Genomic DNA, 18,402 nt, shown 5'->3' with positions numbered 1-18,402 from the left:
CCCTCCACATACATACCAGAACACACTGTGGTAGTGTTAAACAATTCCAGAACATATTTTCATTGGGGAGAGAAAATGTGAAAATATGATCAAAGATGACTTGGTTGGACCTGTAGTTACTGTAGTTATGATCAATGAGTTTTCAGCTAGTATACACTGGCTCTGTTTAAAAGAAAATCAGCAGCCCATTGTGAGACAAAAGCACTTTTTAAATGAAAATAATGTAAGCTAACAAGCAAAGAATGTTTCAAAGTAAAGCATCTCACTCAGCAGTTTGATTATGTTAAACCATGATGCTTCAGTGTGTCGGCCATCTCAGGATTGAGGATAGACAGACACAAGATGGCTGCATACTGACGTACTTACGGGAAAGGGTGTGGGACTTACCTCAACACTGTTTGACTCCACTTTCCATTGTATATAAAAGGTACTTACCATTGCAATTCAATGCTGTATTATTTTATTGCTGTGTTTTTCAATGTGATGATATAAAACCATTTCCTATCAAATGGAACTAGATCTAACACAATGTACATCCTTCAATGGGTCACATAAAGTATGCCAAATAAACCTCCATAGACCTTACCCTGAGATAGCTCTATTGTGTCATCCTTCCAAACCACACACAGCCCATTGAGAATACTTTACACAGGCTATAGGCATAGGTTTTTCCTCTTTAGCATCAAAGCATGTTATTGATTTGACTCAAGACCATTGTAAGAACTAGGCCTACAGCAGTAGGTTGCTGCCAGACCTCCCTGTATGTCGGCCTACCACAATATGCTTGCAGTATCTAGACTGGCTTGTCTTAAAATTATTTATTGTCAGTTTGGTGTCAATTGTCAGAGACACTGAGATTTTATTTTTCTATTATCCAAATACACCTGACATACTGTTTGCTAAAGAAGGACATGTCAAATTTCAGAGGTGGGGAATTACAGCTGAAGTCGGAAATTTACACACACCTTAGCCAAATACATTTAAACTCAGTTTTTCACAAATCCTGACATTTAATCCTAGTAAAAATACCTGTCTTAGGTCAGTTAGGATCACCACTTCATTTTAAGAATATGAAATGTCAGAATAATAGTAGAGAGAATGATTTATTTCAGCTTTTATTTATTTCATCACATTCCCAGTGGGTCAGAAGTATTTGGTAGCATTGTCTTTAAATTGTTTAACTTGGGTTAAACGTTTCAGGTAGCCTTCCACAAGCTTCCCACAATAAATTGGGTGAATTTTGAGCCGGTGTAACTGAGTCGGGTTTGTAGGCCTCCTTGCTCGCACACGCTTTTTCAGTTCTCCCTACAAAGTTTCTATAGGATTGAGGTCAGGGCTTTGTGATGGCCACTCCAATACCTTGACTTTGTTGTCCTTTAGCCATTTTGCCACAACTTTGGAAGTATGCTTGGCGTCATTGTCCATTTGGAAGACCCATTTGCAACCAAGCTTTAACTTCCTGACTGAAGTCTTGAGATGTTGCTTCAATATATCCACAATTTTCCTCCCTCATGATGCCATCTATTTTGTGAAGTGCACCAGTCCCTCCTGCAGCAAAGCACCACCACAACATGATGCTGCCACCCCCGTGTTTCACGAGTGGGATGCTGTTCTTCGACTTGCAAGCCTCCCCCTTTTTCCTCCAAACATAACGATGGTCATTATGGCCAAACAGTTCCATTTGTGTTTCATCAGACCAGAGGACATTTCTCCAAAAAGTACGATCTTTGTCCCCATGTGCAGTTGCAAACCGTACTCTGGCTTTTTTATGGCAGTTTTGTAGCAGTGCCTTCTTCCTTGCTGTGCGGCCTTTCAGGTTATGTCAATATAGGACTTGTTTTACTGTGGATATAGATACATTTGTACCTGGTTCCTCCAGCATCTTCACAAGGTCCTTTGCTGTTGTTCTGGGATTGATTTGCACTTTTCTCACCAAAGTACGTTCATCTCTAAGAGACAGAACATGTCTCCTTCCAGCGGTATGACGGCTGCGTAGTCCCATGGTGTTTATACTTGCGTACTATTGTTTGTACAGATGAACGTGGTACCCTCAGGTATTTGGAAATTGCTCCCAAGGATGAACCATACTTGTGGAGGTCTACACATTTTCTTCTGAGGTCTTGGCTGATTTCTTTAGATTTTTCCATGATGTCAAGCAAAGAGGCACTGAGTTTGAAGGTCGGCCTTGAAATACATCCACAGATACACTTCCACTTGACTCAAATTATGTCAATTAGCCTCAGAAGCTTCTAAAACAATGACATAATTTTCTGGAATTTTCCATGCTATTTAAAGGCACAGTCAACTTAGTGTATGTAAACTTCTGACCAACTGGAATTGTGATACAGTGAATTATAAGTGAAATAATCTGTCTGTAAACAATTGTTGGAAAAATGACTTGTGTCATGCACAAAGTAGATGTCCTGACCGACTTGCCAAAACTATAGTTTGTTAACAAGAAATTTGTGGAGTGGTTGAAAAATTAGTTTTAATGACTCCAACCTAAGTGTATGTCTGACTTCAACTGTACATCTACAATAACCTGTCAACGATCAAGCTGTCTTTGCATTTATAAGTCTAGTCATAAATAATACAGGGTCATTCTAGCAAAGGGCTAGGACTTCTTACTGAGTCGATTAGGTGTGTTAGCAGTGATGCTGGTTAGGACCATGTTCTGTTTTTACATGATCTCAGTGTAACAGAGAGATACAGCACGAACAGAACAGAGATGAAGAAGAGCCTCAAGCTCTAGTGCTTTGACTAACTAACCATGAAAACTGATCTGCATCACTCTCTAGAGACTCCATTTCAAGAGGCAAGGGAGGTCAAGTTAAAAGTTGACAAAAATCTTTGATGTCCTTTATGCACTGGAATATCGATGATTGCATAATTTCAGTAAAATTACATTGAAAGTATACTGTGTAATCAAAAACATCTGCGATGACAAATGTATTTTTTTTATATATAGTCAATGAGAAAGATGAAAGAAAAAATGTGTATGTTTTTCATTCATAGACCTTTTGTTTCTCACTGTATTTGAACCTGAACACACTCTCTGGATTCATACACTACCGGTCAAAAGTTTTAGAACACCTACTCATTCAAGGGTTTTACTTTATTTTTACTATTTTCTACATTGTAGAATAATAGTGAAGACACCAAAAACTATGAAATAACACATATGGAATCATGTAGTAACCAGAAAAGTGTGAAACAAATCAAAATATATTTTATATTTGAAATTCTTCAACTAGCCACCCTTTGCCTTGATGGCAGCTTTGCACAGTCTTGGCATTCTCTCAGCTTCAGCTGGAATGCTTTTTCAACAGTCTTGAAGGAGTTCCCACACATGTTGAGCACTTGTTGGCTGCTTTTCCTTCACTCTACGGTCCGACTCATCCCAAACCATCTCAATTGGGTTAAGGTTGGGAGATTGTGGAGGTTAGGTCATCTGATGCAGCACTCCATCACCCTCCTTCTTGGTCAAATAGCCCTTACACAGGCTGGAGGTGTGTTGGATCAATGTTCTGTTGAAAAACAAATGATAGTCCCACTAAGTCCAAACCAGATGGGATGGTGTATCACTGCAGAATGCTGTGGTAGCCATGTCGGTTAAGTGTGGTTGGAACCAAAAATCTCCAATTTGGACTCCAGACCAAAGAACACATTTCCACCAGTCTAATGTCCATTGTTTGTGTTTCTTTTATTTAATTTTTTTACTTTTTTAATTGAATATTGGAAAGATACAATAGACTTGCAGTGAATGCCCTGCTCAAGGGTACATTGACCGCTCTACCACCAGGCCAAAAAACTTGAACCCGAACCCTCCAAGATCCCCTCACAGTTCCTCAAAGCTGTCCCTCAACCATTCGAGACCCCTTCCACAGTCCCCCCCAGGAAGAAAAAATAATAATAAAAAATACAATTATTTCCATTCCCCACCCCAAAGAACCCCCCAATGCTGTAATCAATTGGTTGTACTCTTGGATTGAGCAGACCTTTCCGTACAATTCTGATAACTCCATGAAGGACATAACTCTACCATTCCAATTTACAATGTCATTTAAGAACAAAATACCCTTTTCAAACATCTTTCCCATAAATACAGGTGTTTTATCAACCAACACATTTGAGTTCAGCCATAATATTTGTTGTAATATTTGGTCTATTTTTTTCAGGGGGATGACATTTAAATTGTCGCCAGCTCTGAAATGCTTGTTCGATAGAAATTCATTGTGGAGAGCTTATTTATATCTTTTGTGATCTTTTTTGCTTGTGTTTCTTGGCCGAAGCAAGTCTCTTCTTCTTATTGGTGTTCCTTAGTAGTGGTTTCCTTGCAGCAATTCGACCATGAAGGCCTGATTCACACGGTCTCCTCTGAACAGTTGATGTTGAAATGTGCCTGTTACTTGAATTCTGTGAAGCATTTATTTGGGCTGCAATTTCTGAGGCTGGTAACTCTAATGAACTTATCCTCTGCAGCAGAGGTAACTCTGGATCTTCCTTTCCTGTGGCGGTCCTCATGAGAGACAGTTTCACCATAGCACTTGATGGTTGTTGCGACTGCACTTGAAGAACCCCCCCCACACACACATTAAGAAGGTAAGAAATTCCACAAATTAACTTTTAACAAGGCACACCAACCTCATGAAGATGGCTGAGGGAATGCCAAGAATGTGCAAAGCTGTCATCAATGCAAAGGGTGGCTACTTTGAAGAACCTCAATTATAAAATATATTTTTGATTTGTTTAACACTTTTTTGGTTACTACATGATTCCATGTATTATTTCATAGTGTTGATGTCTTCACTATTATTCTACAATGTAAAAACTAGTAAAAATAAAGAAAAAGCCTTGAATGAGTAGGCGTTCTAAACTTTTGACCGGTAGTGTACATTATCTTGAGTTGCAGTAAACCATCAAAGTTAATCGTAAAAATATATAGACCCCCCAGCCCCAGGCCCAATGAGAGCACTATTATTGGCTGAATGGTTTACTGACAACACACAACTTACTTTCAGTTTCGTAAGTGAACCTTTGCTGCTCTGTTCCGACCGGATTCTATTGATGCTTGAGCTGGCTAAATTATCATTGGCTCAAAAAACGACATACAAGCGCAATATAAATTGATAAGAAAAAAAACGTCACCACAGTCGTTCCATACTACTGAAGTGGGTAACGCAGTTAGAGAGAATCTGAATATAATATCTATTGGAGATAACACATACTTCGTCAACATGAATGGTATTATCAGGCTGGTGCTCGGAATAGGCCTTCTTCATACAGCATCTGCTGGTCAGTATAAAGTTATTTTAGATTTTACATAAATATATTTCGTTTATGTAGGTAATTTATTTAAGGCCTATCGTTATGCGGACATTAATTATACTGGATTTTAGCAATGAAGTCTTGTATATACTTCCTCAGAGCCAGATGAACTCGTAGATATCATTTTTATGTCTGCATGCAGTTTGAAGGACGTTGCTAACTAGCGTTAGTTAGCGCAATGAGTGGAAGTCAATGGCTCCAGATAGCATTGCGCTAACTAACGCTTGTTAGCTCGCAAAACTACCTTCATTCTAACTTCATTCGTACTGGATGCAGAGACATACTATAGCCTAGGTCTACGTTCTTTATTTCGATACAAAAAAATATGATTGATGGATTTATGCAATATGGTAATTATAAATTAAATTAAATGTAGATCTGTAGGAGTTTTGGATATTCAAAATCACTTTTGGGGCTGCCACCAAAATTGATTATTTTTTTTGAACCTTTTATTTAACTTGGCAAGTTAGTTAAGAACAAAACTCATATTTAAAATGACGACATACCCCGGCAAAATCCTCCCCTATGGAAGCTGGGATAATTGTTCTCCGGCCTGTGGGAATCCCGGCCAATTGCGATACAAGCGGGATTCGAACCATGCTCTGTAGTGACCACTACTTGCACTGAGATGAAGTGCCTTATGCCGCTGCGCCACTCGAGCTTCTTTGTTGAATAGTGTTGAATTTAGGGGAATGGAAACCCTGAAGATTTGATGTCCCTTTAAGTTACGTGACTCCCCCTGTCCTGCCAAGTAATACCTTGATATGACTGTTCCCTCACCTAACTGACCAGATGATAGTGGGGTTGGTACTAGATAAAGTGTTCACCTGAATGTAATAAGCGTATGAGGGTGCAATCACGGCCCGGGAATGTGTACTGTATTTTTTATATTTTTAAGTTACAGTATGTTCAGTTTCAGTTCCAATATTTTTGTGATGAAGGTGAAGATGTAGGATAATGTGAAAGTACATCAATTTGGCTTGCAAGGAAAATAAGTTTGGCATGTTATTTTGCAGTAACATCCTCAAGGTGGCAGTATAATACCAGAAATAAAGTTACTCTGCTGTCTCTTATAGAAGCAAGCATCCCTTTGCCTCTCAAATCAAATTTGTCACATGCGCCGAATTCAACAGTTGTAGACTTTAGCGTGAAATGCTTATTAAAGAGCCCTTTCCCAACGATGCAGAGTTAGATTAGAATAATAATACAAGTTAGATATGAACATTTTAAATAAAACACAAGAGGAATGAAATACACAAGAATAAGTCTATATACAGGGAGTACCAGTACCATGTCGATGTACAGAGAGAGGTACGAAGTAGGCAGGGTAACGTGACATATAATAATAATAATAATAATATATCCCATTTAGCAGACGCTTTTGTCCAAAGCGACTTACAAGTCGGCTGGGGCCACTACTTTTGCATATGGGTGGCCCCAGTGGGAAACGAACCCACGACGCTTGGCGTTGCAAGCGCCATGCTCTACCGCGATTATAGGCAGGGTAACGTGACATCAGGATAGATTATAGATTATATATTAGTATATATATATTTAAATAGTAGCGTTGGCATATTTTTTTATTTTTTTTTAACCTTTATTTTACTAGGCAAGTCAGTTAAGAACAAAATCTTATTTTCAATGACGGCCTAGGAACAGTGGGTTAACTGCCTGTTCAGGGGTAGAATGACAGATTTTGTACCTTGGCAGCTTGGGGATTTGAACTTGCAACCTTTACTGTTACTTGTCCAATGCTCTAACCACACCAACATGAAAGTGAACATGAAGGTGGGTGGTTGTGTGTTGGCAGGTAGACAAGTGGTTAGAGCTATGGGCCATGAGCCCTAAAGTTTGGTGGCTCAAATCCCTGAGCTGAGAAGGTACAAATATTTCATTATTTTCTTGAACAAGACAGTTAACCCACTGTTCCTAGGACATCGTTGTAAATAAGAATTTGTTCTTAACTGACTTGCCTAGTAAAATGTAATTGGTCAGACCTGGGCAGAAAATTGTTTTATTTGGTAGTTTATTTGAAAACTTCTAAAATACTCAAGGTTGTCAACTATACTTTATATAGTTTCAACTAAAAGGCAACTATTTTCATAGATATTCAAATACATGTCTCAGGAAAAAAAACTAATATCTGATAGTATTTTCAATACCTCTCAGCAAACTATTTGAATATATGCAAGTTATTTGAAAGAAATATATATATATTTATTTGGTGTGTGTGTGTGTGTGTGTGTGTGTGTGTGTGTGTGTGTGTGTGTGTGTGTGTGTGTGTGTGTATAGCGAGCACAGGTGACCAGGAAGTGTTAGTACAGCATGTGTGGGTGGGTAGAGACTTGTGAGTGTGCATAGAGTCCGTGCAAGATAGGGTCAATGCAGATAGACCAGGTAAAGATTTGAAGCTCTCTTGGAGCCTGTTGGTCAGAGAACCGATGATCCTGTACTGCTTGCTGGTCTGTAGCAGAGAGAACATTCTATGGCTTAGGTGGCTGAAGTCTTTTTGGGCCTTCCACTGACATCGCCTGATATAGAGGTCCTGGATGGCAGGGAGTTTGGCCCCTGTGATGTACTGAGACACGGGACGATAGTAATTTAAGGTTCCTTGGAGTTTCTGGAGAACAGGGATAATGGTTGTCAGCTTGAAACATGTTGGGATTACAGACTGGGACAAGGAGAAGTTGAAAATGTCTGCGAAGACCCTTGCCAGTTAGTCTGCGCATGCTCTGAGAATGTGCCCTGGTATTCCGTCTGGCCCAGCAGCCTTCAATCAAACAATCAAATGTATTTATAAAGCCCTTCTTACATCAGCTGATGCCACAAAGTGCTGTACAGAAACCCAGCCTAAAACCCCAAACATCAAGCAATGCAGGTGTAGAACTACGATGGCTAGGAAAAACATTTACATTTACATTTAAGTCATTTGGCAGACGCTCTTATCCAGAGCGACTTACAAATTGGTGAATTCACCTTATGACATCCAGTGGAACAGCCACTTTACAATAGTGCATCTAAATTATTTAAGGGGGGGGGGGGGTGAGAAGGATTACTTTATCCTATCCTAGTTATTCCTTAAAGAGGTGGGGTTTCAGGTGTCTCCGGAAGGTGGTGATTGAAAAAACTCCCTAGAAAGGCCAGAACCTAGGAAGAAACCTAGAGAGGAACCAGGCTATGAGGGGTGGCCAGTCCTCTTCCGGGTGAAGATAATAACAGAACATGGCCAAGATGTTCAAATGTTCATAGATGACCAGCAGGGTCAAATAATAATAATCACAGTGGTTGTCGAGGGTGCAACAGGAGTAAATGTCAGTTGGCTTTTCATAGCCGATCATTGAGAGTCATCTCTACCGCTCCTGCTGTCTCTAGAGAGTTGAAAACAGCAGGTCTGGGACAGGTAGCACGTCCGGTGAACAGGTCAGGGTTCCATAGCCAAAGACAAAACAGTTGAAACTGGAGCAGCAGCACGGCCAGGTGGACTGGGGACAGCAAGGAGTCATCAGGCCAGGTAGTCCTGAGGCATGGTCCTCCGAGAGAGAGAGAGAGAGAGAGAGAAAGAAAGAAAGAGAGAATTAGAGAGAGCTCATACTTAAAATCACACAGGACACCTTGTGAGTGTTAACCTGTTTAAAAGTCTTAATCACATCGGCCTATAGCTTGCTCAGTGACAACAGTGGGGTGCTACTGACATAATCAGAAAGAGGCTAAACAGTCAATTCTGCCAGCTTTGAGAAACAGAATTGACCATTTACCTTTCTCTCTGAATATGATGTCAGTGTCACCCCACAGTACTGTGACCATTGACAGGTATTTCCCCTGGACTACAAAAATCAAGAAAATGTTCATGTGTTTTTGCGGTTTTCTCCCTTTAATTAAATATAATCCGCTAATAGTCTATCATAGAAGTCTATTTTGATGCCGTATTACATTTAGCTGAGTCTGCACTGAATCAAATAGTATAGATCACTTGGTAGTTCCTATCAGGGGATGAATACAGTATAAGGTTGAATGTAAATGTGCTAAAAAGTAGTGCCATCTTATCTATTAGTCTTACAGTGATAGTGGTCTTGGGCCTGAGTTATTATCAGTGTAAGTCTGACACATTCGTTCCGAACATGAACACACATACTGTACATTTGGAAGGGATACCGTGCTTTCACTTGAGTATATCACAGGTAATGAATCCACAGAAATATCTGCTGTGAATGTCACATTGTTCCATTTCAGAGTACTTCTCTTAATGTTCAGTGTCTCCATCTATATATCAGACACTGATTCCAGATAATTATCTTGATAAAACGTTATTGTCTGATACACAGCACGTGTAATATCTTGGTGTTACATGGTGTCTTAGCAACTTTCCTTTTAAAAATGTCATCCTGCAGTATAACAAAAACACCTGTTTTGGTAAAAAAGTAAGTGTTCAAAGTCATATGTAATAAACAACCAGTTTATTTAACAGTAGTGTGGAGGAAACTAAAATCGTGAATATAGAGAAAATGTAAACCTCAGTTTTGCGTATATGGCTTTGAAAAATGATTGTCTGTTCAGAACTCAACATTAACATTGTCTTTTTTTTTTCCTCTAGTGACTCACTCCCTGAAGTATTTCTACACCGGATCATCTGAAGTTCCCAACTTCCCAGAGTTCGTGGTTGTGGCGATGGTGGATGGTGTTCAGATGGTGCACTATGACAGCAACAGCCAGAGAGCGGTGCCCAAACAGGACTGGATGAACAAGGCAACAGAAACACGGCCACAGTACTGGGAGACGGAGACAGGGATTTCCAAGGGTGCCCAGCAGAATTTCAAAGCCAACATCGATATTGCAAAGCAGCGTTTTAACCAAAGTGGAGGTAAATCTTTCATCTTTACTTCATCTGATCAGTTACACTTGTGTTTGTACTTCTAAACTATCAAAACGGGCACTTCCTTATTCTAGGAGACAAGAATTACACAGGATTAGAGAAGTGATCGCTAAAGTTACAGCTCTAGAATATCAGGGATGTACAGATCTGCTCCTCCCGTCCTGTTTCTGTTTTCTCCACACACTTACCACACAGCATCATTTGCTGATATCAGTATTTCAAAGCATCTAACATGGTCTCCTTTGTTTCTCTGCTTATGTTTACTGTATGTATGGTCCCAATTCTTTCTCCTGGACACCAGCACAGCATTCATTTTATTGCTACTGTGTACTGTTTTAAGTGCGTGAGGTACAGAGGACAATGACCATACCACTACTGTAAATGGCATCGAACTATAAGCATGCCATCTTTATGCTTGTATGGCATTGGTAAGGTCACTCTCCAATCACCTGAGTGGCAGGTTGGTGAATGTCAGATCTCAATGTGATTTCTCTTTGAGATACTTTGATAATTTGTCAGACTCGCTGAAGTAATGACTGATCTGTGGGGCTTAATGCAGTGTATGTACTGTGTGTGTGTGTGTGTGTGTGTGTGTGTGTGTGTGTGTGTGTGTGTGTGTGTGTGTGTGTGTGTGTGCGTGTGTGTGTGTGTACCCAGCTGTGCGCTCCCAGTCTGTGTCCCCCACAGTATAGCTGTAGTCTCCTCAGCCTCCCTGAGTGTCTCTGATCTGATGGGACTGTAGAGCTGTAGTCTCCTCAGCCTCCCTGAGTCTCTCTGATCTGATGGGACTGTAGAGCTGTAGTCTCCTCAGCCTCCCTGAGTGTCTCTGATCTGATGGGACTGTAGAGCTGTAGTCTCCTCAGCCTCCCTGAGTGTCTCTCTGATCTGATGGGACTGTAGAGCTGTAGTCTCCTCAGCCTCCCTGAGTGTCTCTGATCTGATGGGACTGTAGACCTGTAGTCTCCTCAGCCTCCCTGAGTGTCTCTGATCTGATGGGACTGTAGAGCTGTAGTCTCCTCAGCCTCCCTGAGTGTCTCTGATCTGATGGGACTGTAGAGCTGTAGTCTCCTCAGCCTCCCTGAGTGTCTCTCTGATCTGATGGGACTGTAGAGCTGTAGTCTCCTCAGCCTCCCTGAGTGTCTCTCTGATCTGATGGGACTGTAGAGCTGTAGTCTCCTCAGCCTCCCTGAGTGTCTCTGATCTGATGGGACTGTAGAGCTGTAGTCTCCTCAGCCTCCCTGAGTCTCTCTGATCTGATGGGACTGTAGAGCTGTAGTCTCCTCAGCCTCCCTGAGTCTCTCTGATCTGATGGGACTGTAGAGCTGTAGTCTCCTCAGCCTCCCTGAGTGTCTCTGATCTGATGGGACTGAAGAGCTGTATTCTCCTCAGCCTCCCTGAGTGTATCTGATCTGATGGGACTGTAGAGCTGTAGTCTCCTCAGCCTCCCTGAGTGTCTCTCTGATCTGATGGGACTGTAGAGCTGTAGTCTCCTCAGCCTCCCTGAGTGTCTCTGATCTGATGGGACTGTAGAGCTGTAGTCTCCTCAGCCTCCCTGAGTGTCTCTGATCTGATGGGACTGTAGAGCTGTAGTCTCCTCAGCCTCCCTGAGTGTCTCTGATCTGATGGGACTGTAGAGCTGTAGTCTCCTCAGCCTCCCTGAGTGTCGCTCTGATCTGTTGGGACTGTAGAGCTGTAGTCTCCTCAGCCTCCCTGAGTGTCTCTGATCTGATGGGACTGTAGAGCTGTAGTCTCCTCAGCCTCCCTGAGTGTCTCTGATCTGATGGGACTGTAGAGCTGTAGTCTCCTCAGCCTCCCTGAGTGTCTCTGATCTGATGGGACTGTAGAGCTGTAGTCTCCTCAGCCTCCCTGAGTGTCGCTCTGATCTGATGGGACTGTAGAGCTGTAGTCTCATCAGCCTCCCTGAATGTGTCGCTCTGATCTGATGGGACTGTAGAGCTGTAGTCTCCTCAGCCTCCCTGAGTGTCTGATCTGATGGGACTGTAGAGCTGTAGTCTCCTCAGCCTCCCTGAGTGTCTGATCTGATGGGACTGTAGAGCTGTAGTCTCCTCAGCCTCCCTGAGTGTCTCTGATCTGATGGGACTGTAGAGCTGTAGTCTCCTCAGCCTCCCTGAGTGTCTGATCTGATGGGACTGTAGAGCTGTAGTCTCCTCAGCCTCCCTGAGTTTCTGATCTGATGGGACTGTAGAGCTGTAGTCTCCTCAGCCTCCCTGAGTGTCTCTGATCTGATGGGACTGTAGAGCTGTTGTCTCCTCAGCCTCCCTGAGTGTCGCTCTGATCAGTTTTTTTGCACGTGCACATGCCACCTATCTGATTGGCTCCTGTCTCAGTAGACTAATCCATTAAGGTGATGATGGCACAGTCCTTCAAAGACATGCTACTGAAATTGGATATGTTTCTATTATATAAGAATAACGGTGCAACACTAATAAAAGTTATATTATTTTTTTCAAATGCGCTTTCACCCACGTTGGTAGTTGTCGCTGTCCGCGGTCCTGAAAGATGATCTACAATGCGCCATTGAATTGGCGCCTTTCCCTATTTGTTGCTATGTGCATAATAAAAGTTAACCAGCGTATTGGTGTTGAGAACAATGTGGCGGAGGCAGCATAGAAGTGAGGTGACGAGGAAACAGCCCTTGACTTATTGTGAAAGAAAGGTGAGGAGAGAGGAAACCCTAATTTAATAAGGTCCGTAATCAACAGCCCAACTGTTAAACGTTCCTGGCTTTGTAAATCATCCATATATATCTCCAAAAATAAGACAGATCCTGCTTGTGTTGCCTGGTTGAGTGTTTAATAGCCTACTGATTCCAAGCGTCGTGCAACTGCAACATGTCGGATAAAACGGTTTCACAAATGCGGATGTTTTTAATATTTGCTAAGCTGTAATAAAGGCATTACTATTTTTTCCGTTAGAAAAGACTATGGTATTACTTATACTTGATTTAGTGTTGTTTACTCTGTTCCAAACGGGCAGAAAAATTCTATTGTAATCTAACAGCATCTGTTTTTGTCACACAATATGCACGCAGCTCTCACGCCTATACCCTCCTTTATCTTGATCATCTCCTTACTGTTATTATGATCATTATAATAATAAGTCATGTTGTTATCATTCGTAGGCTTCGTAGAGTCTTGTATAACCGGCATTGAGCTGAAGGCTGAGCGCCTCTTGTTTATTCTTAGTACCGTAACTTACTTACTGGCCAGTATTTCAATATAGACAGACTACTGTATCAATCGATCAATCATTCGTTCATGTCATCACACAGACCAGTCATTCATGCATTGAAATGCAATCAAGCATTTTAGTTTTAAAACTAAATAACGAAGGGAGCCTTGAATAATTAGCCTAAACAATGAATGAACCACAATCCACGAATGCATGCAGCTGGTTTTAGTCTGTGCTATTGTGGCAATTCCCTATGAACAGGCCCTGGTAGAGGAGAGAGCTGTCCACAACGCTTCCACTAAAATCAGCTTTCCCAAATGTTACTCTTTTAGGGTGAAGTTCCTATTTATTGCGCTTATCTAATATAAGTAGCTCTAAAACATGTTTCTGTAGAAAAGGTGCAGAGATGCTTCTATCAGCTGTATCTGTGATACGGTAACAACTGTATGTAGTCTCCTCTCTCCTGTACTAACCCTTCCTGCTCACCTGTGCTCGCTACACACACACACACACACACACACACACACACACACACACACACACACACACACGTGACCAGTGACCCATGACCCCAACTCTAGTGTACAAAACAAGGTTAAAATAACCCTTGACAGACAACATGCACACGACATAAACGGCTCCTACACACAGGCCCCCAATTGTTCTCTGACTTAAGCAAGAAACAATGATACAAATGCAAAAAAAGGAGCCAACAATGTTTGTGTGTTCATGGAGGGATGATCTGCAGGACCAGAGGATGCTAGTACTTAGCCCCATCTCAGCCTATAACAAGTACAGCTCTAGTACTTAGCCCCATCTCAGCCTATAACAAGTACAGCTCTGTAGTCGCTTAGCCCCAACTCAGCCTATAACAAGTACAGCTCTGTAGTCACTTAGCCCCATCTCAGCCTATAACAAGTACAGCTCTAGTACTTAGCCCCATCTCAGCCTATAACAAGTACAGCTCTGTAGTCACTTAGCCCCATCTCAGCCTATAACAAGTACAGCTCTGTAGTCGCTTAGCCCCATCTCAGCCTATAACAAGTACAGCTCTGTAGTCGCTTAGCCCCATCTCAGCCTATAACAAGTACAGCTCTGTAGTTGCTTAGCCCCAACTCAGCCTATAACAAGTACAGCTCTAGTACTTAGCCCCATCTCAGCCTATAACAAGTACAGCTCTAGTACTTAGCCCCATCTCAGCCTATAACAAGTACAGCTCTAGTACTTAGCCCCATCTCAGCCTATAACAAGTACAGCTCTGTAGTCGCTTAGCCCCATCTCAGCCTATAACAAGTACAGCTCTAGTACTTAGCCCCATCTCAGCCTATAACAAGTACAGCTCTAGTACTTAGCCCCATCTCAGCCTATAACAAGTACAGCTCTAGTACTTAGCCCCATCTCAGCCTATAACAAGTACAGCTCTGTAGTCGCTTAGCCCCAACTCAGCCTATAACAAGTACAGCTCTGTAGTCACTTAGCCCCATCTCAGCCTATAACAAGTACAGCTCTGTAGTCGCTTAGCCCCATCTCAGCCTATAACAAGTACAGCTCTGTAGTCGCTTAGCCCCATCTCAGCCTATAACAAGTACAGCTCTGTAGTCGCTTAGCCCCATCTCAGCCTATAACAAGTACAGCTCTGTAGTCGCTTAGCCCCATCTCAGCCTATAACAAGTACAGCTCTGTAGTTGCTTAGCCCCAACTCAGCCTATAACAAGTACAGCTCTAGTACTTAGCCCCATCTCAGCCTATAACAAGTACAGCTCTAGTACTTAGCCCCATCTCAGCCTATAACAAGTACAGCTCTAGTACTTAGCCCCATCTCAGCCTATAACAAGTACAGCTCTGTAGTCGCTTAGCCCCAACTCAGCCTATAACAAGTACAGCTCTGTAGTCGCTTAGCCCCATCTCAGCCTATAACAAGTACAGCTCTGTAGTCGCTTAGCCCCATCTCAGCCTATAACAAGTACAGCTCTGTAGTCGCTTAGCCCCATCTCAGCCTATAACAAGTACAGCTCTAGTACTTAGCCCCATCTCAGCCTATAACAAGTACAGCTCTAGTCGCTTAGCCCCATCTCAGCCTATAACAAGTACAGCTCTGTAGTCACTTAGCCCCATCTCAGCCTATAACAAGTACAGCTCTAGTCGCTTAGCCCCATCTCAGCCTATAACAAGTACAGCTCTGTAGTCGCTTAGCCCCATCTCAGCCTATAACAAGTACAGCTCTAGTCGCTTAGCCCCATCTCAGCCTATAACAAGTACAGCTCTGTAGTCACTTAGCCCCATCTCAGCCTATAACAAGTACAGCTCTGTAGTCACTTAGCCCCATCTCAGCCTATAACAAGTACAGCTCTGTAGTCACTTAGCCCCATCTCAGCCTATAACAAGTACAGCTCTGTAGTCGCTTAGCCCCATCTCAGCCTATAACAAGTACATCTCTGTAGTCACTTAGCCCCATCTCAGCCTATAACAAGTACAGCTCTGTAGTCGCTTAGCCCCATCTCAGCCTATAACAAGTACAGCTCTAGTCGCTTAGCCCCATCTCAGCCTATAACAAGTACAGCTCTGTAGTCGCTTAGCCCCATCTCAGCCTATAACAAGTACAGCTCTGTAGTCGCTTAGCCCCATCTCAGCCTATAACAAGTACAGCTCTGTAGTCACTTAGCCCCATCTCAGCCTATAACAAGTACAGCTCTGTAGTCACTTAGCCCCATCTCAGCCTATAACAAGTACAGCTCTGTAGTCGCTTAGCCCCATCTCTGTCAGGACCCGGTTTCGAACCTGGGTCTCCGGAGTGAGAAACAGTCACTTAACCAACTGAGCCACGAATAGTCAGCAGAACCCAGAAGATGAGGCAGACACAGCAGTACTTAAGACGGTGTATTTAATAAAGAAAAAATCCTAAAATACAAAAAATGGCAAATCCAAAAGGTGGTAGGAAAAACACAAAAAGACCTCAAAAGAAACTCACCAAAAAATAAACAAAAACAAAAAACAGAATACCACAAGAACTTCACCCGGAATCGACAAGAGCACACAGAACACTAGGGCAGGGTGCTAACATACAAACACAGAGCACAGAACTGAGGGAAACAAAGGGTTTAAATACAATCAGGGGAAACGAGACACAGGTGCAAACAATAATGGGGATCAAGGGAAAAACACAGGGACAAAAAGCACAATGGGGACATCTACTGACAAAAACCCGGAACAACCCTGGCCAAATCCTGACAGAATCCCCCCTAGGAACGGCTCCTGACGTTCCTACCAGCTCTCTCAGGGTGGAGGACCCTGAACTGACGAATGAGGTCAGGGTCCAGGATGTCTTTGGCAGGAACCCAGGAGCGCTCCTCAGGACCGTAGCCTTCCCAGTCCACCAGATACTGCCAGGACCGCTGCACCCGGCGGGAATCCAGTATCCGGTGGACGGTATAAGCCGGCTGGCCTCCAATGACACGAGGCGGAGGGGAGGTCTGTCTGCCGGGACAAGGGGAGAAAAAACAACAGGTTTTAACAATGACACATGAAATGTGGGATTAATCTTAAGGGATCTGGGTAAGTGTAGGCGATAAGAAACTGGGTTAACTCTCCTGGCAACCTTGAAGGGACCGATGTATTTTTGGGACAGCTTGCGAGACTCCACCCGTAGAGGTAAGTCTCTTGTGGAAAGCCAGACTCTCTGGCCGGGCGCAGGGTAGGCCCGGGACGGCGACGTCTGTTGGCTTGTTGTTGATACCTCTGTGAGGAACGCATCAGATTAAGACGGGTCTTCCTCCACATAAGCCGACAGCGTCTGACGAACCTCAAGGCTGAAGGCACTCTGACTTCTGCCTCCTGGTCCGGGAACAATGGAGGAGCATAGCCAAACTGACACTCGTGCGGGGACATACCAGTGGAGGAGGAGCGCAAGGTGTTGTGCGCGTATTCGGCCCAAACAATAAAGGATGACCATGTGGACGGGTTGTCACGAGTCATACATCGGAGGGTGGTTTCCAGCTCTTGATTCATCCTCTCTGTTTGGCCGTTGGACTCCGGATGGTACCCTGAAGATAGACTGGCAGAAGCCCCCATGAGTTGGCAGAAGGCCTTCCAAAACCTTGAGGCGAACTGGGGACCTCTGTCAGAAACCACATCTTGAGGAATGCCGAAGACTCGGAACACATGATTAATTACCAACTCAGCCGTTTCCTTGGCAGAAGGTAACTTAGTCAGAGGGACGAACCTGGCCGCCTTTGAAAACCTGTCGATTATGACTAGGATAGTAGTATTGCCATGGGATGGAGGAAGTCCAGTAATAAAGTCCAATGAGATATGGGACCAGGGTCTGTGGGGAACAGGTAAAGGGTGAAGGAGTCCTTGAGGGCGGAGGTGAGAAGATTTGCCCTGGCAGCACACGGGGCAGGCATTGACGAAAGTGGCAACGTCTTCTCTTATGGTAGGCCACCAGAACTTACGCTGGATGAACTCCAAGGTGCGACCTACGCCCGGATGACAGGTGAGGCGAGAGGAGTGCCCCCACAGAAGGACCTGAGTCCTCACTGCCTTGGGGACAAACAACCGATTGGCAGGGCCTCCTTTAGGGTCCGGTTCGCTAGCTTGAGCACGTCTCACAGTATCCTCAACTTGCCACGAGATCGGAGCCACAATCTTAGCAGCAGGAAGGACAGGCATGTCCGTGTCATCTCGAATGGCAGGAGCGTAGACTCGGGACAGGGCATCCGGTTTGAGATTCTTCGACCCGGGCCGATAGGTGAGGATAAACTGGAATCGATTGAAGAAAAGAGACCATCTAGCTTGTCTAGAGTTCAATCGCTTCGCCTGCTGGATATACTCCAGATTTTTGTGGTCCGTAAGCACTTGAAACGGGTGAGAAGCCCCCTCGAGCCAGTGTCTCCATTCCTTCAATGCCATCTTAACCGCTAGGAGTTCACGATCCCCCACATCGTAGTTCCTCTCAGTCGGGGTAAGCCGGTGTGAGAAGAAAGCGCACGGATGAAGCTTCTTGTCTTCACCCC

The 18,402-nt window shown here is 43.4% G+C and overlaps 1 protein-coding gene across 1 annotated transcript in view; it reads left to right on the top strand.

Annotated features, from left to right (window-relative positions):
- The first annotated feature begins 5,140 nt into the window (after positions 1-5,140).
- The window catches only part of LOC135552227 (class I histocompatibility antigen, F10 alpha chain), a 37,720-nt gene continuing 24,458 nt past the window's right edge, over positions 5,141-18,402 (top strand). The window contains exons 1-2 of the mRNA XM_064983727.1: positions 5,141-5,295; positions 9,920-10,186. Of these exons, the coding sequence (XP_064839799.1) occupies positions 5,238-5,295; positions 9,920-10,186 (325 nt within the window). The 5' untranslated portion in view covers positions 5,141-5,237. The remainder of the gene's footprint in view (positions 5,296-9,919; positions 10,187-18,402) is intronic.

This window comes from Oncorhynchus masou, chromosome 13, assembly GCF_036934945.1.
Source record: "Oncorhynchus masou masou isolate Uvic2021 chromosome 13, UVic_Omas_1.1, whole genome shotgun sequence".
Classification (NCBI taxonomy): Eukaryota; Metazoa; Chordata; class Actinopteri; order Salmoniformes; family Salmonidae; genus Oncorhynchus; species Oncorhynchus masou.
Note: the sequence above shows the minus strand (reverse complement) of the source record. Positions and strands in the feature narration are given on the sequence as shown.